This window comes from Amaranthus tricolor, chromosome 4 (assembly GCF_026212465.1).
Source record: "Amaranthus tricolor cultivar Red isolate AtriRed21 chromosome 4, ASM2621246v1, whole genome shotgun sequence".
NCBI classification, from domain to species: Eukaryota; Viridiplantae; Streptophyta; class Magnoliopsida; order Caryophyllales; family Amaranthaceae; genus Amaranthus; species Amaranthus tricolor.
Window position 1 is genome coordinate 30,566,100 of NC_080050.1, and position 25,279 is coordinate 30,591,378.

Below are 25,279 nucleotides of genomic sequence, written 5' to 3' on the forward strand. Positions count from 1 at the left end.
ACAGTACTTCCTGTAGTGTCAATGCCAATCTTAGAGCATATAAGATTTTTAAATTCATTCAAGTCCATGTTTGAGTTGCATGCAAACAGTTTACGTCTTCCCCCAACATACTTAACATTGCTACTACTTGATCGAATTGAACCATTCCAAAAACATACGAAAATCACACGAAATGAAGTCATTTCTACAACAATATGTACAAAATCAACATCACCATCAAGTTCATAAGAAAGCAAGTACATTGTTCAAAATTAGGGTTTGCATTCAAATATTCTCTACATTAAATTCAAACATTTTTCTACATTAAATTCATGAACAAACAACCACATTATGAAAATCATAGCAAATAACAAGTACATTTGACATATTTATAGAGTTTAAGTATAAATGACCATTTTAAATGACATACTTTTAAAAAACAAAAAAACTAAAAAATTTATAATAAAAAGGTACCTTAATAAGCTGTAGATCACCAAGGAGTAGTAATTTGCACGTTTATGAACCTGCATTTAATTGAAACTTCATGAACAAATATAAACCCTAAATTTTCGAAAAAAGAAAAAAAAATTTATTACCTGAAGTGAATGTAGTAAGATGACAGAACTAATTGGTAGTACAAACTTGGAATTTGATAAGATTAATTGAAGGATTGAAGTTGATTTTAATGGTGGAAAGAAGAGGGAAATTTTCGTGGGTTATTAGGGCTCTCAACGAAGTAAAGTGAAATGAGGAAGAAGGAGTTTCAACAGAAATTTAGAACGCATAACAGCGACTTGACCTTGGACTAAATTTTTGACCATTTCTTTCATTTCGCTGTTAGTAAGTGCGAGTATACACCAAACCTAGCTTTGGAGGCAAGGACGCTTATTTTGGGAATAAAGTTTGAACGAAGCTTATTTTTTGAATAAAATTGTTAAATAATCTTATTTTTTTCAAATCTTCACAATCCAAAACCTATGGGCCACACATTTTTTGTTGCCCGGGACCTTTTTATTAATTTACATTGTTTTATTTTAACTAAAACAACAAATTGATAAGTAGCGAATTTTTTGTAAAGTATAAATCAATATTTGAAATAGCAGTTTTTTTAAAAAACAATGCAGTAAAAATATACATCAATTTCATCCTAAGTGAATGCCACCCAGGGAACTAATCACTGGCTTGGAATTGAGTTGCGTGGGTGGAAGATATTATTTGGTAAATTTAATAGGCTTGTGGGCGTTGTGGACTTGTGGGCCTTTCGTTGCTCTAGCTCCTAATTTTAACAGCTCGTTTAGTAATTGTATAAAAGTCGAAAATAATGATGAAAATTTAATGTAATTTTATTTTCTGTCTAGTTTAACTTTTATGCTTGTTGAACTTCAAATATCACTTTTTTATAAAATCCATTCTAATATTTCATTGCATTATCTAAAATTGTGATAATGATAAATTATGAAACATATTAACTTTTTTTATTATCAAATTATCATTAAAATGAAATTGTAAATTCTGTAAAAGTTTACATTACAAATCATTCAATTACTACCAATTTATCATTTAGTATCAACATAGCATTGAGATTGAGAAGATTTTATAATTTAGGTCACGAAATATGTTATATGCTCTAACACAATCCTCACACGAAAGCCCTTTGCGCTAGAAGTGTGGATGCAACACAGGGTCTCCTTATATCTGACGCAAAGTATTCCACTTCGAAATGAGGGGTGGATGAGATTCGAGTTCGTAATCTTTCATTACGTAAGCTTCTAATACCATGTCAAGGAACCAAAAGTTTAAGCTGATTGTTGAGGTCCCAGAATATGTTAGATACTCTAACAGTCTTCTATAAAATACACTCCCTGCTCGTTAAATAGTCACAATTGTATATTACACAAAGATTAAAAAATAATAAAATTATTTAAATTGTATGGATGATATTAAAATGAAAACGAAATGTTGGGATGAAAATAACAAACAAAAGTGGTGCGGACATCTTTTTAAAAAAAATCATAACAGAGTAAAATAAATAGACTAACAAGAAAAGTGTGTCAATCTATTAGGAATGAAGGTTGATGACGTTCATAATGTACGTAAAGCCTAATCCCCTCCTCATATTGTAACCCAACAGAAACATGAACAAAGGGGACACCAATAACAATATAGATACAGCCTCTTGCGGCAATGCAGGGTAAGGTTTGCATTCCAGTGGACTGCGGTGGGACTCTTCTCCAAACTATCGCTTGACGCTTTAGAGTTTGTACACCGGGCAGGCTACCTTCTTTATACATGCAACTCCTTGAGCAATCAGGCAATGCTCGCAGTGATTGCAAGCACCATAAACACTGATACAACAAGAATAAAGCGTAAGCAAACCCATCATCATCATCATTATCATTAATACCCGGTGTATCCAGCAAATAGAAACTATGTCAAGGTCTAAAGAGGGAAGAAAGATGGCAACTCATACCCATAAAGGAAAGCGCAGCCAAAGTGTTCCTTCGTTTCTTTTCTCTCCAAATAATTATCCAAAAATAGTATTAGCTTTCCTTTCATTGTGAGATACCGGCTTGTATGCTCCTAAGACTAAAATTCATAAAAATTCTGTTGGATTTGTGTAATGCTGCTGGCTAACCCATCTACGACATTTTCTGTAACATTCACCATACATAGTACATACTCAAGTCTCCAAATCAACATCCAAGAGTTAATTATTGAGTCACATCTCAACATGGACTATACTAAAATAGCTCACTACTTATTTATATTTCTTATTAATGTGATGTAATTAATGAACAATCATAAACAATATGCTTATTACAAGGATAAGGTTGCATACATCCGACACCCTTAAACCCTACCGCACTTGGCATTGGACTAATGGCATGTTATTTGTTCTAGATACTAATAAATATAGTAAATCGGCTTATCTAAATCATGTGCAATGTAAAGTTGCAAATGAGGTTTACAATCAAGGATCAATCAGAAACATATTTTTTATTTTAATATGGGTAAAGGTCAATGTGGTATACCGGGTATGATGATAAGCTCACTCAATCACTCATTCATATTCGATTGTCAAAATCAAGAGCAAGCTATAAGTTCACTCATATTCGATTGATAAACTATTCGATGAGCGGGATATACCAGATATGATGATTTGATCGACAAACTAGACTTGAATAAAACCAATTGCAAGTCTCCATAAAAAAGTTCACCTAAAAGTTTGAAACTCAGGTTTTACAGGCACCTGCACTAAAATTAAAGCAAAAACCCAAAAACTCCAACTTTGTCCTGCTGCAAGCACAAACATTGCTGGTCAAATTAGGTTCCACTTGTAAACAACCATCAATTACTCTAAATGATAATAATAGCGTTGATATCAAAATATTCGTGAAACATTATGCTTCACTTGTCATTTCTCAAAAAATTTAGTAAAATGGACAGATTTTTTATTATGGCCCCATGGGTAAAGATAATCCCCCAAGCGGTGAAAATCAAACCGTAAAAGCGTTTAACACTAAGTCAACTCATGATTCTCATACTGCCCAAAGCAAGCTTTATTTTTATTTATATGTGATAAACATGGAAATATTGTTTTTTCATAAAAAAAATTATGTACATTTAACTTCGCTTGAGTAGAGGTCTAGGTAAAAGCCACTAAATAGCATTAAAATAAGAAAATATTACTTTCTCCATCCCTAAAAGATCACAATATTAACAATTGACACAATATCGAGGAATTAGTAGGGACTACTAAATTGTATGGACAAGATTAAAAGTAAGAGAAAATAAAAAAGAATGTATAAATAAGAACTAAAGAAAGTGTTAGAAATATAACGCTATCTAAAATAAAAATATTGCAAAATTAAAAGGATGACTATCTCTTAGTAAGAAAGGGAATATAAGGAATATAGGATACATTGACCTCAAAATTGTAGTTCACACAAAGATTACTTGGAATTTGGACGGTAAAGGAACTTTCTTCTACTTCTTATACTTAATAGTTAAATAAAGATACGCCACAAGAATTAGGAATAAATAAATAAAAATAAAAAATGCTACTATTACCATTTACAGCCATACACCACCGTCCACAAAAAAGAAGAAGTGAGAGCAGAAAAAGGGAAGGGCTTTCGTCCTATAAGCAATTTATTCTATGCAATGAGTATAGGTATGTCCAAACGGCCGTGCTGCCCATGTCGATTTCAGGTCGGGTCAGCTTCAAGTTGGGTCGTTCTGGATCGGGTCCTTTTCTTGTTGAGTTTGCTTTTAAACCTAAATGAATATATATCGACTCAAAATACAAAATGTTGGCCAATGGGTCCCAATTTAACAAATGATCATGGGAACTAAAAAAATTTGAAAAACTGATATGGGTTGTTTGGCAAACGGCCGGTAGCTGATTAGAGTGACTAATTTGACCGGCAGCTATTAAACTCGGTGTTATGAGCAGCTTGTTCAAAAATAGCTTATTCGTAACAATAAGTTATTTCAATCAGCTAATTTTAAGGTCATGTTTGACCTAATTTTTTTCCATTTTCGAGTTGGGTCATGTTTTGATTTATTCAAAAGGTAAATAGGAGTATGAATGAGCAGCAAAGGTCACAAATTCAACTTCAAGAAAAGTCACGTTTAGAATGCTAAACCCAAAATAAAAAATCCCTTCTGGAAGAAAGAACTTGAACCATGAATACCATTAGGTAAGATAATACATCACAAATTCAATTCAAAATCCCTAGCTTATCAAACCCGGCGTTGATTATCTTGTATCATATTATACTCTACAAATTAACCCTAAAATTCAATAATCAAGCTGATTTTCCCCCAATTTTGTTCTTCAATCTCAATACCCAACAACAATTTCATCATCAAAATTCAAAACATCAATCAATCAAGCATAATATAGAAATATATTTCATCAATTTCAACAAAAAAATGCCATAATGATCAACAATTCAATTCGATCCATTAAATATTACCTTTCAGAACACCCAATTGTAGTAAACTTTCAATGGAGTCCAATTCATACATGGTTCTCAACCTGGTCTTTCCTCCTCCTTACTGTGAGTTCCTACATCATTCTGTCGCTTTTCCTCCACCATTCTTTGAATCTTCTCCTCCGCGATCGCCGCCGCTTTCGATTCCCATTGGGCCCCATCCCATCACTCCATAACCTTCTTTTATCCCTCATCTCCGCCGCAATTTTCGCCGGAACACTTCTATCCGCTATTTCCGAGATCCGAGATAATACCCGATGGCTATGGAGATCAACCCATCTTCGTACTACCCCAGCAAAATGGCTCCTCTGTTTCCCACCCGGAACGCGACCAACTGGTCGGGTTTTCTTCTGGTCTTACATTTTTTACCTTTCTAGACTCTTCCTTCATCTTCCTCGAACTTTCTTCAAAATCCTAAAACGACGTCGTATCACCTTCTTCCATCTACTAAACCAATCATCTCTTCTAGTAATGGCATTTCTTTGGCTAGAATTTTCTCAGTCATTCCAAGTGCTGGCAATCATGCTATTGACATTGTTATACAGCATTGTTTATGGGTACAGATTCTGGGTTGAAATCGGATTACCCAGACCCGAATTCCCATTTGTAGTGAATTGTCAAGTAGTGATGTTGGTTTGTAATTTGGGGATCCATTTTGGAGTATTATTGCTCCATTTTTTTAGTGGGAATAAAGGTGGGTGCAATGGGATTGGAGCTTGGATCTTTAATTCTCTTTGTAATGCAATTATTCTTCTTTTGTTTTTCAAGGATTTCAAAAAAAGGTTTTCCACAACTTTGTTGGATGATGATGCTTCTACTCATACCTCAAGATTTCTCAAACAAGACTAGTCAAACAAGACGTATCGTACTCCCTCCGTTCTTTAGATTTTGATTCGTCAAGTTTAAAAAAATACCCGAGCATGTCCAATAACACATGGAGGGAGCGAGCTCGAGAGTATAGCAAGAAAAACTATATTGTTTATGGTTTTTTCTCTTTCAAGATGTATATGATATTAGGCTTCTTGTATAGTTGTAGTCGATCCTATTTTAAATAAGGGTTTAGGTGTATGTTCTTGTGGATCTAGCAATGATGTGCTAAGAGTAGGACTACTCTTATAGTAATAATAAATATAAATTTTAATATTGATTTTTCTATCTAATTATGCTATATATATTATAAAGCAAAACTTATTAAAATACAATTGTGACACATGCTAAGCTATTATTTAAAATGCCCATTATTCCAATTGAAAAATTGCGTGTGGTCTATGAATTAGGTGTTAGGACGTATTAAATTTATATAAGAAAGTTATTACTCTATTATACTTCAAATAATTAATATAGTGAATTAAATTATATTAAGTTTGATTTAAAAGGAAAATAAAATGAAATAGCACTATAGGTAAGATGAGTCCTTTATTCCTAGGTGCTCCACCGCTCCTTGGACCATACTTTAGTTAATTGTGACAAAAAAAAAAGTTTGATTTACTTTTCCTAACACCAAATATGACTAATGAAATCATTACCTTAGTTTACGCAAAGCTTTCACTCATACCCCACTATTGTCTATTGATGATGTCACTATAAATGCAATCCCTTGGAGGATTTATGGTTCATAATTTCACACCAAGCTGATTCATTTTCATTTGTCCTTCTAAAACAATTTTTAAGTTGCTCATAAATTCATAATCAAATGGAATTTTGTCTCTATGCAAACATACAATTTACATTATATTCCTTAAAAAGTCTAATTTTTTCATATATATATATATATATATGAAAAAGTTCCAGTAAGAACTATCCTTATATGAAAACCGTGAGAACTAATCTGGCTGACAAAAAAGTATAACTTTTTTACTAAAATGTGTTACTTTTTGGAAAAAAAGTATTACTTTTGTTTAAAAAAAAGATGATACTTTTTCTAAAAAAATATTACTTTTAGAAGAAAATTATGAATAAAACTCACAAAAAGGTGTTACTTTTTACATAAAAAAGTATTACTTTTTGGAAAAAAAACGTGTTACTTTGGATTATTTTTTTTAAAGTAACACTTTTTTACTAAAAAGTAGCAACTTTTCTTTTTAAAAAAAGTAACATTTTTTTGCCCAAAAGGAACTTGACCTTATATATATATATATATATATATATATATGGGAGGGATTCAATGAAAAGGGTGTTGAAAATGAGAAGGGTAAAAAGAATTCTACACCCTTGATTTTACTAAAATAAAAAAAATTATGGTTATGATTGAGCCAAAAACAATAATTGTAAAATAACTATTTTACACAAAAAAGTAACTATGACATAAATTTTATAGAATATTCTTACTTTATAGCATAATATTCTTTTTATATATATATATATATATATATAGTAACAAGACAAAATCAAACAAAAATCTTTTTCATCCTTCTTATTTGATCATATATATATATATGGTCCAGTTCTAGTGAGGACACTTAAATGAGAACCGTGAGAACCAATCTCTCCGATAAAAATGTGTTACATTTTTACAAAAAAAGTGCTACTTTTTAGCAAAAAAATGTTACTTTTGTTTTTTAAAAAAACTAATACTTGACCATATATATATATATATATATATATATATTATCACCATATTTTTTATTTTCACTATTTTCAAGTTAAGTTAACAATAATACCTTGATATCCTCTATGCATTAACTTTGTTGTTGAATTTAGCTTCACCTTTTATATGTGTCTCTGTTTTGACACTTAATATCGTCAATGTCGTAAATTGCAAAAAACATGCAAAATTAAGAAGGTGTTGAATGTGTAGAAAAACCCGAACGATGTTGAAGGGAAGAAGGTGTCGATTGATTATGTGAAGTAAATTGAGAAAAATATTATCGTTTAGTTTAAACTCTAAAGACAAGTGAATTTAAGATTATGTTGAATAAGCATAGAAATTTGCATGAGGTCAATAAGAAGAGGAATGCAAATAATTTTGTGATACTAACCAAGACAAATATTATTTAGTTTGTAAAGCAAACTGTGAAGTTGTTGAATATTTTGAACATTACTTAGAGATTGAGCACCAAAATCATAACTATATGTAAATTCTTACTAATAGCGAGGTTTTGTCTTTATCACTTGTGTGAAAAAGGTAACCATCTAACCAACTCAATTAAATTCATTATTTACTATTTATTGCACTACTATTAGATTTTTAGTATTTCTTAGTGCTGTCACTTATTTATTTAAACTACCCATTAAATCTATCAATAATTATAGCTAAAAAGTAAAAAAACTGTACAATTTCATTCTCACCAAATTAAGAAATATTACGATATTATTCACATGATCACATCTATCTTTTTTTTTTCACTTGACATCCTAACCCACGTACTTAAACAAAATCCAAAAAAAAAAATGAAATAAAAGAGCAACGTGCCAACATTCATTAGTTGTACTATTACTACTTACTAGTAGGAGTAAAACACTACTCAAACACTCAACAAAAAAGCTCAGATTTCAAAAAAATGGTGGAACATGGCGATGCAGATATACCCTGCTGTGGAACGAAATTCTCGTTGTATGTAATCATAATCTTTGGTTTAGTTTGTTTTGCTGGTCTCATGGCGGGTCTTACTCTCGGGCTAATGTCTTTGGGTCTTGTTGATCTTGAAGTCCTTATCAAATCTGGCCGTGCTCAGGATCGTATCTACGCAGGTTTTTCCATCTCTCTCCCCGGTTATTTTTCATCACTTGACAGTTAATTTTCTAGGTTTTTATTATTTTGGTTTCAATTGGTTAGGTAATTCTTGTATGGAGAAATTTCGATCATTTTTTATTATCATGCCCTCGTAATTACTTGATTTTTTAATTGTTGAATGAATTAACTAACATCTTTGACTGTTGATGCTCAATTTTGTTCTCTTTATGTGTAGTATTAAAATAATCATCATGAAAAAGATGGGGGTTGAATTTTTCAGTTCTTGCTTTTGTTTAATTTATTGTGAAAATCCGCTTCTTCAATTTAATTAGGATTAAATTTAAGAGTAGATCATAGGGCAAACATATGGTTTTGAGGGTTGTGGTTGTTTCGGCCTTTATATGAGTTGCGGTAAACTAAAAATCTTTACAATACCAGTCGTGATGCGGTGATGTGTGCGATACTTTGCACGATGGAGTAGAAGGTTACAGAGAAGTAATACCTGAGAAGTATTAAGCCCACAATCTTTAATGAGCTGAAAATTGAAGTGGGTAATTGGACTTCAAAAGAGCTAGTAGTGCATCTTCGCTTAATGGATGAATTTTTTTCAAATATAGATGTACGTCCAATTCTGAAATCTCGCCTGGGTTGGAGTCAAGATTTAGTTATTCCTATTGTATGGTGGATATGTCAACTAAAATATAATGTAAATTAGCTAGAAATTAGAATAATTACTTGACAAAGTTTATGATCATGCTTGTCTAACTCTAAAAATGTTTGATGATGAGAGTTTCGTTAGCCTAGGGATGACATTGATCATTTCATCAAAACTAAAGCTTAAACTCATTTCTATTAACACCATTTAATACCAATAATCAAATAGGGTTTTAATGGTATGGGAGTAATAGAATGTTATTGTAAATAAGTACATAACTCATGTGTTATTATATTTTATCAACCCATCTATATTTCTTTGGCAGCTAAAATATTTCCAGTGGTGAAGAATCAACACCTCTTGCTCTGTACTCTTCTCATAGGAAACTCTTTGGCAATGGAGGTATGGTACTTATTTCTAAACCATATGGTGATTGTTGATTTTGACTTTCTAACTTTTGTTATGTTGGGTCATGTCTTCTTAATATATGCAGGCGCTTCCCATTTTTTTAGATAAACTCGTCCCTCCTTGGGCTGCCATCCTTATATCAGTAACTCTGATTCTTATGTTTGGTGAGGTGAGAGATATGGCTTTGTAATTGACAAAGAACTAGAAGACTTTTATTTACAGTGATTTGTTCTTTATATGATATTTTCTTCTGCCTCATAGATAATGCCACAAGCAGTTTGTACGCGCTATGGGCTAGTAGTTGGAGCGACCATGGCACCCTTTGTTCGAATTTTGCTTTGGATATTTTATCCCATTTCTTATCCAATTAGTAAGGTATGATTCTCTTTGTAATAGGTGCATATGATGATTGATAAAGGCAAGTGTACGGACTTTAAATTCAGTAAAATCCATTTTTTAGCTATTGGGGCAGATGCTTTGTGAATCTTTTCTGTTCTATCAATTTCTTATCACCAGCCACATTTCAACAAATTTTTTTCTAAACAAAGAGATAAGTATTGGAAAATGTCAACCTACTGCCCTCTAGTGGAATAGACAACTTTTGTGGACAATGTTTGAGACAATGTCATATCCAGTTGTTTCTGATGAAAATATTTTATGTTCTGTCTTTCTTTTTTTTTTTTTTATAGAAAAATTGTTTGGTTTCTTGTTAAGGGTCTATATCATTTTCCAGTTTGTTTTAGTGATTTTCTCAGCAAAAAGAAACTTGATGTGTAACCTTTATGATTGAAGGGTCGAGTAAGTTCTCTATAGTATGATGGAGCGAAAAAGGCTAATTTCTATCTATGAAGTAGGAAGAGATTACAAATTGATCTTGTTTCTTGCATTGCAGCTTACTACCTAACGATTAAGGTGATCCTCTTATGAGTATCTTTTATCGAGATGAAATGACTAAAGTGCCTAATAAAGCAAGATCGGATAGTTCATATTTGAAACCTAAATCCACTCAAGTTTTAGTATTAGAATCTCTATCATTTCTAGAATATACTTAGCTTATTAAAAGAAACATAATTTTATCAAATATAATAGCTACCTTTTCATATGTCTTGACATCATAACCATCAAGTGCAGAAACATTTGTCACCATCATGTCGTCTTAATTATTAGCATGTGTAGTGTCTGAATTTGCGTCATTGTCTCCTTACAAAGAAATTTCCTCAAATTAACAAAAAATTGAAGGACCAAGATCAATGTTTGGACTCACTCCAACATACTAATATAAGTGCTCAATTTTCTTAGCAGCATCTTAAATGTGGCTCCTATGCCTTGAATGATCCATCAATATAGGGGAGGAACTTGTTTTTACACTTAAAAAGGAGCCTATGTTTGCACAAAGGGAACCTAACAAGATTTCCGGGCCAACATTTAGATGGCGTCTATTGTACTGAGCATGTTATTTGTCTTTTCCTTTTTGTTTTCTCTCACTTCTTTGAACTTGATAACACATATTCGTCAGTCTCATTGATTATACTGGAATATATGTTTGCTAGTTTTAAAATTTTGGTTGATGTGAGAGAATAAGAAAAAACCAAGGTGATGAATGAAATGTGCGTGATGAAATGAATATATAGATTGAGTTTGTACATAAGATTATGAGAGAGAATGCAGGAGCATAGATGGAAGTATAAATGTATCCAAATTAGTGGGACAATCAAGATTGGAAATTGTAGCAAACTGAGTTGGATGGATGAAGGATTCTAAAACGTTCCTTGTAGTATGGACTATGGAGTGAATAAAAAAAAAATGGGAGTTTGCCATTTTTGTTGTTTGATTGAAAGAACATGGTAATGTGATAAGAAGTCAATGATTTGGTACATAATTGGATTTTCATGGGGCTATATATTGAAATTGATCATAAAAACGTTGCAAGAACATGACATGTCTTGACACTTTAGGGGTAACCCCTATTATTGGCATTACGATAACCACGTTACTCTTATCACCGCATCACCCCACGTTTGTTATCACGTTCGTGTTCGCTACCACATTTTCATACTGAATGTATCGAATGTCATTGCTAACGTCATCTTTAACGTTGTTGCTGATGTTATCTAACTTGCTATTTACCATCCTAACCTTAGTCACTACCTCTTCTCTTTTTTAAAAACCCTCTGGATTGTTTTGAAGCTTCTTCCTTATTTTACGCCTACTCCACAACTGAAAAACACCCTCATTTTTAAGATCTTTTCGGCCAGTTCAAAGGTAATTATTATTTTCTCTGCTCATTTTCCCTTTAAAATACTTCTCTTATTCACATTCTCCCTTGATGCTCATCCTGCACCATATTCTGATAGCATCTTTATCTTTGCAATAACATCTTTTTGGTTATCATAATTTCGTTTCTACCTGCTTAGTTCATTGCATAACTGATAACTCTTTTTGCAAACAACTTTGCTTTTGAAGGAAATTTATACTTTGACTACTAATCATTGTTCTTTAAACCACCAAAGTGGCGATTGCATAGCTAATTTAGGCACGATTCCTTGTTGTGTCTGTTTAATTTTTTTAATCTTATTTTGAAGTTTAATGAGTAGTATGAACTCTATGCTATTAAGATTTTCTATATAATGAGGTAGCCTCTCCTTGTAACATCCTCATCTCTTGCCTTCTTCTCCTAGGTTCTTGACTGGATGTTGGGCAAGGGACATACTGCACTTCTACGACGAGCAGAGCTTAAAACTTTTGTTAATTTCCATGGAAATGAGGTATATTTTTCTGTCACTCACCTACATTGAAAAGTCATATCATTTAATCTAATTTTCCTTGGACATCTCTTGACAAATTTCCCTCACCATGATTTGAAATTCGCTCTATTATTCAGGCTGGGAAAGGTGGGGATTTAACACATGATGAGACAACCATCATAACTGGCGCACTTGAACTGACTGAAAAGACCGCAAAAGATGCCATGACCCCGATATCGAAGGCATTTTCCCTTGATCTGGATGCAACTCTTAATTTGTGGGTCTATAGCTAATTGTCGAGTCTTTTTTAGCTCCTCAGCAATGCTTTTCATCTCTAAATCTAAACTCATTCCTTTTTTCCTCAGGGACACACTTAATGCTATAATGGCAATGGGACACAGTCGAGTTCCTGTTTATTATCAAAATCCCATGAATATTATTGGATTGATACTGGTAATTCTTTCTTTTTGTCTTGTTATATTTACCTGAAAAACACATCTTATAATTAAATATTTAACGAACTTGCAACTTATTTAATCATTGATTACTTGTGAGTATCTGTTTTTGTATCAAGTGCATTTATTAACGAATATGTAGGATTGGTTGCTTCTCCGATTTAGTGACAAGAGTATTCTATATAAGTTCTCATAGGGTATTATATATAAATGTGAGATTGTTGTTCAAAGTCTTTATTGTACTCCTTTGATATCTTACGGTTTCGACCGATATTTAGGCGTTACGATAACCGCATCACCGTTACGTTACTGCTTTTTTATACTATGGGTCAAAGATCCATAAATCCGATCCGGATCTACGAATCCGGTCAATGGATCTTTGGATCCGGTCAAAGAATCCATGGATCCAGTTCATTTTATATTTCCATGATTATAATTCAATCTCGGAGCCATAATTGTAAGAGTCTTGAAACACCACTTTCTCTTTTTAGATATGTGAATAATTTCATATCAAGCACCATGTTGTTCCTCAATGAACTTTTTGTCCTTTTACTTTGTTGACTTGAAATTGAAATTGCAAGTCTTCACAAGTTTTATAAAATCTCTGATGGAAATAATAAAGAAAATATGTATATTATTGAGTACAACTATGTAAATCAAGCAAAATTGTCCATAACCTGAATTTGAAAATTTTCTTATTGGAATGTCGTTTTGGCATGAGTGATCATGCATATGTGCTGTAAAGTTTGATAGATGAAGCCCCCTCGAAGTGAGTGTATTATGTACTTTGGATCAATTTTTCCCAAGAATGAAGACGTTGATCAAATTTCAAAGCGTAAGATTCAATACGAGTGGCTCAAATGGAGTTGTGGACGAAATATTGTATGACCAAACTGGAATAACGGGAAAATTCTATCAAAATGCCATTAGACAAACAACGCATCTTTATGGGTCAAAATGCTAAGCTTTTAGAAAAGATCCTTGCTAATAGCATTTGAGAAAGAGTCTTTGAGTAAAAGATATTAAAGACAAAAAGAAATAATTCGTTTATATTAGTTTGATTATGTGTAAAGAACATCTATAAAATGCAACAATAAGTATAGGAGAAAGTTATAACTTTGAGGAGCTTAATTAAGTTATTAGTTAACTCGGAAAAAAACTAGATAACAAGAGTGAAGAATGAAGTGAAAAATTGGAATTTGCATGAATATATGACAATAGGTAGGATTTTAAGAATGAATAGAGGATGCTAATATAATTGGATGATCATTGAAATTGATTTTTTTAGTTGTAGCTTAGTATTAGAATAGGGCCAAATGAAGTAAATTCTTTGTCATTGACATTCTCTTACGTTGATGTATTGTGGTACATATAGTCGTTCCCATATCTTTATCAATCTCTTTTAGGTGGAAATATTTCATTTTGAGAAGGAAACATTTGGGAAACAATTAGAAAAACACTTAACTAAAGCACCTAAGACTGATAAAACAGATGAATTAGACAAGTGTAATACTTAAATCAAAACTGATGAATTAGACAAGTGTAATATGTAAATCAAAACTCGAGGTTAATATAAGATGAGTTATTTCTATTCTCAATAGTGCAAAGATTTATAATTCTTGAATTTTCAATTAGGATAGGGTAGCCTGTAGAGTAAAATGACTCATTAAATTACTTGCACTTCTAATTTATGTGAAATGATGAAGTGTGTTATGAATTGTAAATCACATACTACCTCTTTATTATTACATGGGTAAGGTGGTGTACATGTTACTCTCAAATCGAGAGCCACTCACTGACATTGAGCTAATGAGATGTTGTTAGTTAGGTGAGGTGGAGACTCTTATTTGCGGAGCTTTCTTATAAGAAAATGTTTGTTGGCCTAACTTTTTGTATCCATTGAATGACTCATTTTATATAAAAATTGTGAATGCTTTCTTTTTGAGAATGTAAAAGCGATAATCTCAATCATTGATGAAAAAGGATATCAAGATAATACGATATTGATTTTGTGCAATTTTCTTAGGTTCTAACCATAAGGTAATGTTTATTCAGATTTGGCCTTTATTTTGGTAGTAAGGAGCCTAAAAGCATGTCATGGTTTGCTTTTATAGCAATTGCTTGCATGATTTCCTAAAATGGAGCAATTGCAATTTGCATTTCACTTGTCAAGCATTGAACTTTTATTACTAGAACTTGTTGCTACCTCATATTTTGAGAGCTTATTGATAAGTGTTTCAACTCTTGCACTGGTGTTTTGTGATTGATGCATGTTGCTTGTTTTCATCATGGTTTTAACTAGTATAGCTATAAATTTTATTTGGGGGTGAATATGTAAAAGACAATTCTATGAATAATCTTATGTATGAGTTTTCTTTAAAGGTTGTTTCATTAATCTTATCAGGTTAAGAATCTTTTAGCTGTTGACCCTGATGAAGGAGTCCCTCTAAGAAAGATGCTTATAAGAAAAATCCCTAGGTAATGTAATATCTTTGAATACGCTCGTTCAAATGTTCAATACATATTTATGTGCCTACATTTTTCTATGTTTAATACACACACACACACACACATATATATATATATATATATATATATATATATATATGGTCAAGTTCCAGTGAGAACCAAGCTTATATGAGAACCGTGAGAACCAATCTGCCTAATAAAAATGTGTTACTTTTTTATAGAAAATGTGTTACTTTTGGACAAAAAAATGTTACTTTTGTTTTAAAAAAAAGTTAGTACTTTTTAGCAAAAAAGTGTTACTTTTAGAAAAAAATATATTTTTCAAAAAAAAAAACTATAATACAAAGTAACAGGTTTTGTCCAAAAAGTAACATCTTTTTATGTAAAAAGTAACACCTTTTTTTTTTGATTTTTTCAAAATTTTTTTCTTAAAGTAACATTTTTTTGTCTAAAAGTATCATCTTTTTTATTTAGAAAAAGTAACACATTTTTGCCTAATAATAACATCTTTTTAGTAAAACGGTAACACATTTTTATCAGGCAGATTGTTTCTCACGGTTCTCATATAAGGATGGTTCTCACCGGATATATATATATATATATATATATATATATATATATATATATATGTATATATATATATAGGGTCAAGTTTCAGTGAGAACCAAGTTTATATGAGAACTGTGAGAACCAATCTATATGATAAAAAATTGTTACTTTTTTACAGAAAATGTGTTACTTTTGGGCAAAAATGTTACCTTTTTTTTTAAAAAAAAGTTGTTACTTTTTAGCAAAAAAGTGTTACTATCAGAAAAATTTTCAAAAATCAAATTATACAAAGTAACATGTTTTTTCTGAAAAGTAGCACTTTTTTATGTAAAAAGTAACACTTTCTTGTGAGTTTTGTTCAGAATTTTTTTCAAAGTAATACTTTTTTGTTGAAAAGTAGCATCTTTTTTTAACAAAAAACGTAACACTTTTTTGCCTAAAAATAACACCTTTGTAATAGAAAAGTAACAATTTTTTGTCAGATAGATTGGTTCTCACGGTTCTCATATAAGCATGGACTGGAACTTCTTCCTACACACACACACATATATATATAGGAAGAAGTTCCAGTGAGAACCAGGCTTATATGAGAACCGTGAGACCAATCTATCTGACAAAAAAGTCGTACTATTCTATTAAAAAGATGTTACTTTTAGTAAAGAAAAGTGTTACTTATTTTAAAAACAACGATGATACTTTTCGGAAAAACGTGTTACTTTGTATAATTTTTTTTTCTGAAAATAACACTTTTTTGCTAAAAAGTAGCAACTTTTTTATATAAAAAGAGTAACATTTTTTTGCCCAAAAGTAACACATTTTCCGTAAAAAGTAACACATTTTTGTCAGGTAGATTGGTTCTCACGGTTCTCATATAAGCTTGGTTTTCACCAGAACTTGACAATATATTTATATATATATATATATATAGATCAAATAAGAAGGATGAGAATGATTTTTGTTTGATTTTGTTTTGTTACTATATATACAAAAAAGGATACTATGTTAAGAACATTCTAAAAATTTATGTCAGTTACTTTTCTATGTTATATAGTTACTTTTACAATTATGTGTTTTTGGCTCAATCGTGACCATAAATTTTTTTATTTTAGTGAAATCAAGGGTGTAGAGTCCTTCTTACCCTTCTCATTTTCAACACCCTTCTCATTGGATCCCTCCTCTCTATATATATACACACACACACATTCACGCACACACACACACACACACAAAAATAATAATATATTTAGGTGCCTACATTTTTCTAGGTAAAACTATGTGTATTTTATTGTTTGACTGTGTAACAAAGACAATTATCTTATCGAAGGTGCTATTGTGTTCAATTCTAGAAAGAGGCACACCTTAGTGGGAGCATAACCAAGTTTCCAGGGTCTTGGCCATGGATATAATCCTCCCACTAGGTTGTTAGGGGAGGTGGATTACAAAGAGAGGGGTTAAGATTGGATTCTTTGGCAAATGGTTGTTCGGTGTTGCAAAATGGTTGTCGTGTGTCGCAGTTGGCCTGTTTGACGAATTGAAAATGCTCGTTTTTGTTGGTTTTTTAGTTAGTTGGATAAGACATATTTAGTAAGATGTTATGTGAAATTAAGTATTGTTTGTTAGCCGTTTAGAGCCAAGAAGCCAAAAGCCATGGAAAAAGCTAACAAAATCGGCCTTTTCATTTTGCTTAAAAGCCAACTTAAAAGAGATTTACCAAATATTTTTTGGCTTTTTGACCAACTAAAAAGCCAAAAGCTAAAATCCAACCAAAAAGACAACCTAAATGCCATTGGCTAAACAACCCCAAGCTTTGGGTTTGGCTGCCCTGTTTTTCTTATGGAGTTGTTGAGGGCCTTCTCATGTACCTGTTGAGGACCACCTAAGAATATCTCAAGTACACGATATCAAAAGATGTCAAGTTGATTTTTGTGGTACTCTTTTCAGTGTGTGCATAATGCTAGTCAATATTGTAGTGGGTTTTTGGAATACTATGAAGGGAATATAGTTATATGTTATTGAATTCTTTATTCTGAAGAGATGATAGTATTACCATCATTTGTGGTTCAATACAAGGAATACGTATGTTTTTTCTTTCATAACTTAGTGCAAGGTATTTAAAAGAAGTTTATAAACGTAATAATGGGAAGTAGATAAGTAGAAGGGAGAATGCAAGGGAGATCAATTGATTTAAAAATAAATGTCGTGTTAATTTTTGTAGTTCTTTGAATCGTTCTGTATGGTGGCCTTTACTCAGACTCTTCATTCTATCTTAAGTGCCCGTGTGTTATCCTCATGCTCTGACGCTTGAATATATATTTGTTGAGTGATAAATTTTGATAAATTCTATTCATCTATTGGATAAAAGAACACTTGAGTCCTTCCTGTTTGTGCAGGAATTTCTGTTTTCTTCCACTTCTGTGGAAATAATTTCTAGAATCTCTAGGCAATAGTGTACCAATTGAGGTGGTATACTGTTACTCCCTTAGTCCACACAATTTCGCTCCATTTTCCTTATTTATTGTCCACATGATTTTGCTCCATTTTCCACTTGACTTTGCTTCTTTTTCCTTATTTATTGTCCACTTGACTTTGCTCCATTTCCTATTTTGGCTACTTTTGTCATTTCTCTCTCTATCTTCTCACATGGTATGCCTCATCCACATGGTAGAGAGATTCGAAAAACTACTTTGTGGTTATGGAGCAATTTCATATGAACGGAGCCATCAAGGGGTTATGTTCAATGGCCACGTAATACAACCTTGACCCAGCAGGTTGTGACATGGGAATGAAGTATTTAGCCACAACCCAGAGCTGGAACTGAAAGCTAAATTGAAGGGTAAAGAAATATGCTACTCCCTGCCTACAAACCTTGTGAAAGTGTTAATTCTGCAACTGGTTGGAATGCTGTTTGTTTCATATTTTTTTTAGGATGACTTCTTTTGTAAAAGTTGAATTGTTTCAATTTTAGTAATGATGAAGTTCTTTTCACTGTGTGCAGAACCTGAAATTGGAATAATTAGGAGCATGTAATGATGCACGTAGATAAACTGTGTTCTAAATCCTCATACGTCAATAAAGCATCTTCCCTTTACGTTGGCTTTATGGATTCCCTGCTCCCATAATACCATGGTACTGTGTTGTAGGTTATGTTCTACCTCAATCTACCGTGTCGTACACTTGTACTCTATATTCCAAAAGGGCTATATTAACGACTAAAATATACAAAGTTTTCAACAAACTTTCTGTTCTTGACACTTGGACATATCCATGTCCGATTTTCGGAGTTGGTAGTTCAGTAAAGTCACCGACTTCATAACACAAGAAAAAAGATATAAAGTCGTGTCTTATGTATATGTTGATGGGTCTATTAGTGTTTCATGCTTTATTCTTACCTTATCCTTAGCATTTTTCCCGTAGACAGATCTTTTTCTTATTTGTGTGTTATCTCTAATAAATCAGTGTATGTTTTCTATGTAATCTTTTGTACTTTTCTTGCTTCTTTTGCACCTTCAGGGTTCCTGAGAGTATGCCACTATATGATATCCTGAACGAGTTTCAGAAGGGTCATAGTCATATTGCTGTTGTTTACAAGGATTTGAATCAGATGAAAGGAAGGCCTGTTGATGGTAAGTACTTTGATAGTAAATGAGTTTTCAGAAGCATGCTTAATATAATACACAAGAGATTTAGTATGAAGTGGAAAATCGGGTCTTGTCTCAGTTGGAGCAAGTACCACTTTTTCTTTGTAAGTCATAGGTTCGATTCGCACTTAGCCCTCCCCTTCCCTCGTCCTATCAAAGAGATCTAGTAGGAAGTGTTGTGTGGCAAAATTAGTCCAATTTGCTTTTCTTATGTTAAGTCTCAAGAGTTGCATCACAAAGGGCTTAAACATGTTACCTTATTTGTGACGAGCCCTCCTATTTTGAACCAAAAAGTTCATCGACTCTTGTGTGGCTTTTTTTCCAGTTACTTGAATTTGTATTACTCAGGTGCTACATGAAAAAAAGAAAATGAACTGTCAACGATATTTGAGCTATGTTTCCGTTTAGTCACTTTTTTAGATCTATATGCAATCAATAAAGACATTTTTGTGATGCTGAGAGGGGGTGTAAGATTGGATAACTTCCTTAGCAGCAACGGTGACATATATTTAAGTGAGGCTATAATCACTATCATACATTTGACTTTTTAACTTGGAAGGAGTAACTGGTGGGTGATATATCTAGGAGGTGCTCTAAATTTTGTTGCTCATGGGTGATCAACTATTTTTAGGTGTTATAAATGCCTTTTTTTAATTAAAAAATTAGTTCAAATCAGGGCCGATAAGTTTTTATAAGGGTATGAAGAATCCCTCATATTCCACTTAGTTGTAGAAGGCCTGGATTTGAGGGAAAGTCCCAGCGTTGATTGACACTTCTAAAAGAGACTGATATGTCTAATGGCTAATGAGATAGTAGTGTGGATTATTCCTCTAGGCTCAAAAGTAGAATGTTTTTTGTTCTTTTTTTCCAGCATTTGAGGCAAGATAGTGAGTTGTGTTTCCTTTTGTTGGTTGCATTGATGAGTTTGAAGACTTTGGTAGTGTGCTATTGAAACCTAGCGCTAAATTGCAATGATTAAATGGTCACTGTGTAATGTAATTGAGTAGGGCTATTTACGATTTATTGATAAGAATAGGAACGATGGAAACAGCACAAAGTAACAATTCGATCTTAGCCATAGTGAGTTCCCTGAAATTCAATAAGAAACACCTATTCTTAATGAGTCACAATAAGGAAATAGTATGTTGATGTAAATCAGGTAATTGTCTAGTCTGTTGCAGGGAAGATATTTTCATTGTGCCTGACTGCAACACAGTGTGGCTTCTCATGCATCGTATTCTTTTCTATAACTTTGTAATAGTGTTTGTAAATTTCAGATCTTGGTAGTTCAGACACTGCAGTAGACCCCCAGCCACAGGTGAATGATGCCCTTGGACTTGCGAAGAATGATGCATCCCAACGGGTGAAGAAAGTTCCCGGAACTACAACCTTCAAACGACATAGAGGCTGCTCCTTTTGTATATTAGATGTTGAGGATGTTCCACTCCCTGTATTCCCAGAGAACCAAGTTGTGGTAGGTGTGATTACAATGGAAGACGTGATTGAAGAATTGCTCAAGGTATATTCTAATATTTGATGTAAGATATATTAAAAATTGTCTTCAAGTTTCAATCTCAGCTTATGTTTTTGTTAATCATGAATGTTGGTGTTATACAATATGTTCAGTGAAAATGTAATGCGACTTAAGCCAGTGTTGAATTGAATGTAGGTGATCATGCACACATGGCATGATGGCCTGTCCTGTCATGATAAGCTATTAAACTTGCAATTCTCTCAAATTATCTCCAAGTATTTGGGATGATTCATTTCACTTTCATTTTTTATTTCTATCCTTACACTGATTTGATCCCCTTGATTCTATGCTGCAGGAGGAAATTTTGGATGAGACAGATGAATATGTAAACATTCACAATAGGTATATCATATATCACTTCCCTTTTTATGCATTAACATTTTATTCTATCCTAGTAGTTTGCAAATTATAAAACTAGATTGTTGGCTTTTTTAGTAAATCACATGAAAAATTACTGTCTCTATTCCTATTTAGTTGCGACATTAAGGTTTTACACATTTTCCAGTGAACAACTTTGGCCATGAATATCTTGAATTGAATTGTGGTAGCAATTGTATTACATACTTATATCAACATTTATTTTCATATTGTAAAACTGTTCAATAGAAGTTAGTAAAATAGTGCCACAAACCTTAATTGCAACTAAATTGGAGGGGGCATATTAATGGTGATCTTTATTGAGCTGAACAGTATTCCTTTGAACTTAGGAACTAGGTGAATCAAAGCATGCAAGGTTTCTTAGGTCTTAGCCAGGAAACATTTTGAGTAAGAAACCACCACAAAGGGAAAGAACCACTACTTTGTGCCACTGCCTGATTAGACTTCAGCTATATAACAAAATCATTGCTTTCTGAACAAAATTCCTTTAGGCAGGGGCGTATCTAGACCCGGGCTGGCATGGGCCATGGCCCGGGTCGTGAAAAATAAAGTAGAATGTTATATTGTGTTCGAACCCACAACTTTCATGCTTGATAAAGGCGTTTTCAATTAATTACACCATGCCAATAAGAGGTCATATACTATTGACCCAGGTAATAAATTTTTTCTAGATTTGCCCCTGCGGCTTTAGGGGTCCATTAAGGGTTACAAAGGGTTCAACAATTGGTTCACCAATGTAATTTAGGTACCAAAAGTTTATCTTGTGTGATTTGGTATAGTGGGTATCACTTTCCACCAATATCATTTTGCATCAAAATGTATATCGACTACTGATCCCTTTTACTCCTGTCTAACGGCTTTTCTTCTAAAAGATACAATCTAAGTGAGGTTGTAGGTAATTTCTACTGTGCCTCTGCCTTATTCCTGAACCTTTGTTTACTTGGAAGAACAAAACATAAAAACAACATGCACAAACGTCAAGATTTGGATTCTAGTGTTATGTTTCTTAATCTAAAGATTACTGCTAGTGCCTTAAGATGTCTGGAGTCTCGAGTCTCGACTATTGTCTCTCTGAGTTGAAACTTTTCCCAATCGTCCAAAAGAACATAGACCGTTGTAAGAACGCAGTCTTTAACACTTTGGTTGAAAAGTAGATTGAGGCTCGCTTGCTAATTAGCAACACATGTGACATCTTCTCGATCACACGCTTAACTTCTGATAGTATCACGCATTTTCCAGATTTTTCTCATGATTGTTGAATATTCAAAGGTGACACTTCATTTCCCAAGCTCAGCCTTGGTGGCAGCCACTTAATAAAAGTTGGGCAATGAAATGTTATCTCTCAATCCTAACATAGAAATCTAACATTAGTGTCAGAACTAGAAGTAGGCCTTTATATTGACTGCGCCTGAGTTGTGACTGAAATACATACCACACTGCCCTTTGGACTTTGGTGCATCATTCGCAATCAAGGTGCACTAGATGCTGAAGAAGCCTTCTATCTTTCATTTTGCTAGCTTTGAAACTCGTGTAATGCACGGGCTGAACTACTACTAAAGAGAAAATACTGATGTACGTGTGTATTTTCTTCTGTGTAAAAACAGGATAAAGGTGAACATGAATGCATCACACGAGAAGCTTCCTACCATAAGCTCTGTAGAAGCTTCCTGAGATACGTCTTCTGCTGCTCGTGGAACTAATGCTATTACAACACTACACGGATTGGATTATATAGCTCAGTTGAATAGGGAACTTATCAAGGAATATATGAAGGGAAAGATAGTATTGTATCAAGTGGTTTGATTTTCTTCTTATTGCTACATATTATGTATTTGTCCTCTGGATCTTCCTTATAGAAAGGTGTTCATGTAAGTTTACAAATTACAATTCAAGGACGATCCGACTGTACATATTCTCTTCTTTACGATTCAAATAAGATTTTATTAGTGTTCATTATCGTTTGCTATTATGTATGATAAATTTAGACTCCTGAGTTATTGTAACACATCAATGATATGGTTTGATGCATAAATCCCGATAAATGACCCGATCTGTGTATACTAGAAAAAGTTGAGTTAATAATTAAATATTTATACTATGTCGTAATGATAAATAATTAAATATATATATTTGGATCAAACTACTTTTGGGACCATCTCTAGAAATGAAGTATGAATTCTAAACCTCCTCTACAATTATTCTGGAGCATGTTTTTAATACAAGCATGTCTTTTTTTGCCGTTATAATCATTAATACCTCTACATATAAACACCATAATACCATACAAGTGATCGAGTTTATAAGCCGCATCCAACAATAATGTATATACTTTAAAATAATAATTGTGAAAATTTGAAAAAAATAAGACCTTTTATTAACTTTAGTCAAAAAATAAGATTCGTTTAAACTTTATTTCCAAAATAAGTGTTTTTGGCCCCAAAGCTAAGCTTGGTACATAATCGCTGTTACTAACAGCGAGTTTAAAGTTGCTGAAATTTTTAAGTCAACAGGTAGTCACTGTTACTAACAACGAAATAAGGTTTGACTGGTCAAAGGGGAAGTAGCTGTTAGTAACAGCGATCAAATGATTTGACTTTTGTGTATGATTTAATCTAGCCGTTGTAATATGGTTTAACTTAACGAATGAACTATGTAATTTGATATGGATTCGTTGAACATGAATGAAATCGTGTTGAATTTTCAAGAGCATTTTCCTCATTTGAATATGATTGTCTGTTTGATTTTGATTTAATTCATATTTAATTCTTGACGGAATGATTCATCGCCAAAAACTCCGAGTAATTAACATCATTTCATTCATAATAAACATGTGATAATACGATAAACATATACACATCTACGTGTATATTACAAAATATACACAACAGTCCACATGTTACAAATATTCAATATATACATAACGTTACTAATGTTTAATATATAAAAATAGTATACTAATGCTAATCCTCCTCGTGTACCCTCTCTATCTGTGACGGTCTATGACGCCTCCTACGATAGTAAGAGGCGGTCGCATGACGCTCGGGTACAGGAGGTGATTGACACTGGGATGATCCAGCACCCTATGAGGACCCGGTGCCATACTGGGATAACGATTGTTGGAATGTTGCCTAAGGGCATGTCATTAGCTAGAGCCTCCTCATCAACACCCACATCATCCTCAGAAGGAGCTTCTATGATTTCATTACTCTCACTATTAACATCATTCCAAGGCTCATTTGTATCTTCTAAGTTAATCGTATCATCATTTGAAAGTTGAAGTTCAAGTTCAAGTTGGTTGGGTTCATTTGAAGGAGAAGAAAACGATGGCAAAATGGGATTTAGGGTTTCTTGGGTAGAAAAAGGCGCAGGAGAAGAAGTAGAAGAAGTTACATTCAAGACTGCATTTGTTGCTACAACATTGACATTTCGATTCTCTAAGGGTACCTCTTCTACGTATAACTCCAACGAAGGAATAGAGGAAGACCTTAAATACTCCCACATTGCATCTGTAGCCTCCTCATCCTCAACCGGAAGAGCTAACAATTGTCCGCTCATATTGTATTTAAAACTTACATTAACAGTACTTCTTGTAGTGTCAATCCCAATCTTAGAGCATATAAGATGTTTAAATTTATTCAAATCCATGTTTGAGTTGCATGCAAACAGTTTACGTCTTCTCCCAACATACTTAACATTGCTACTACTTGATCGAATTGAACCATCCAAAAACATATAACAGTCACACGAAATGAAGCCATTTCTACAACAATACGTACAAAATCAACATCACTATCAAG

At 32.9% G+C, this 25,279-nt stretch overlaps 2 protein-coding genes across 5 annotated transcripts; both read left to right on the plus strand.

Moving 5' to 3' along the window:
• Window positions 1–4,589: 4,589 nt before the first annotated feature.
• On the plus strand, window positions 4,590–6,122 carry LOC130811031 (elongation of fatty acids protein 3-like). Its single transcript, XM_057677175.1, has one exon. It carries the CDS (start codon window positions 4,926–4,928, stop codon window positions 5,826–5,828), a length of 903 nt encoding a protein of 300 aa, XP_057533158.1. The 5' UTR covers window positions 4,590–4,925; the 3' UTR covers window positions 5,829–6,122.
• A 2,277-nt stretch (window positions 6,123–8,399) lies between these two features.
• On the plus strand, window positions 8,400–23,482 carry LOC130809914 (DUF21 domain-containing protein At1g47330-like). Of its 4 annotated transcripts, XM_057675771.1 has the most exons (12): window positions 8,402–8,669; window positions 9,633–9,709; window positions 9,801–9,884; window positions 9,977–10,090; window positions 12,394–12,480; window positions 12,597–12,736; window positions 12,825–12,912; window positions 15,319–15,392; window positions 19,443–19,555; window positions 20,848–21,089; window positions 21,400–21,446; window positions 23,087–23,482. In XM_057675771.1, exons 1-12 carry the CDS (start codon window positions 8,480–8,482, stop codon window positions 23,151–23,153), a joined length of 1,323 nt encoding a protein of 440 aa, XP_057531754.1. In that variant the 5' UTR covers window positions 8,402–8,479; the 3' UTR covers window positions 23,154–23,482. The 4 variants fall into 4 exon arrangements, 2 of the variants coding, with proteins under 2 accessions (XP_057531755.1, XP_057531754.1); XR_009040969.1 differs by lacking the exons at window positions 20,848–21,089; window positions 21,400–21,446; window positions 23,087–23,482 and adding an exon at window positions 18,598–18,765 and having other exon boundaries at window positions 8,400–8,669; XR_009040968.1 differs by lacking the exons at window positions 19,443–19,555; window positions 20,848–21,089; window positions 21,400–21,446; window positions 23,087–23,482 and adding exons at window positions 18,598–18,765; window positions 18,928–19,064 and having other exon boundaries at window positions 8,400–8,669.
• The last annotated feature ends 1,797 nt before the right edge of the window (window positions 23,483–25,279 follow it).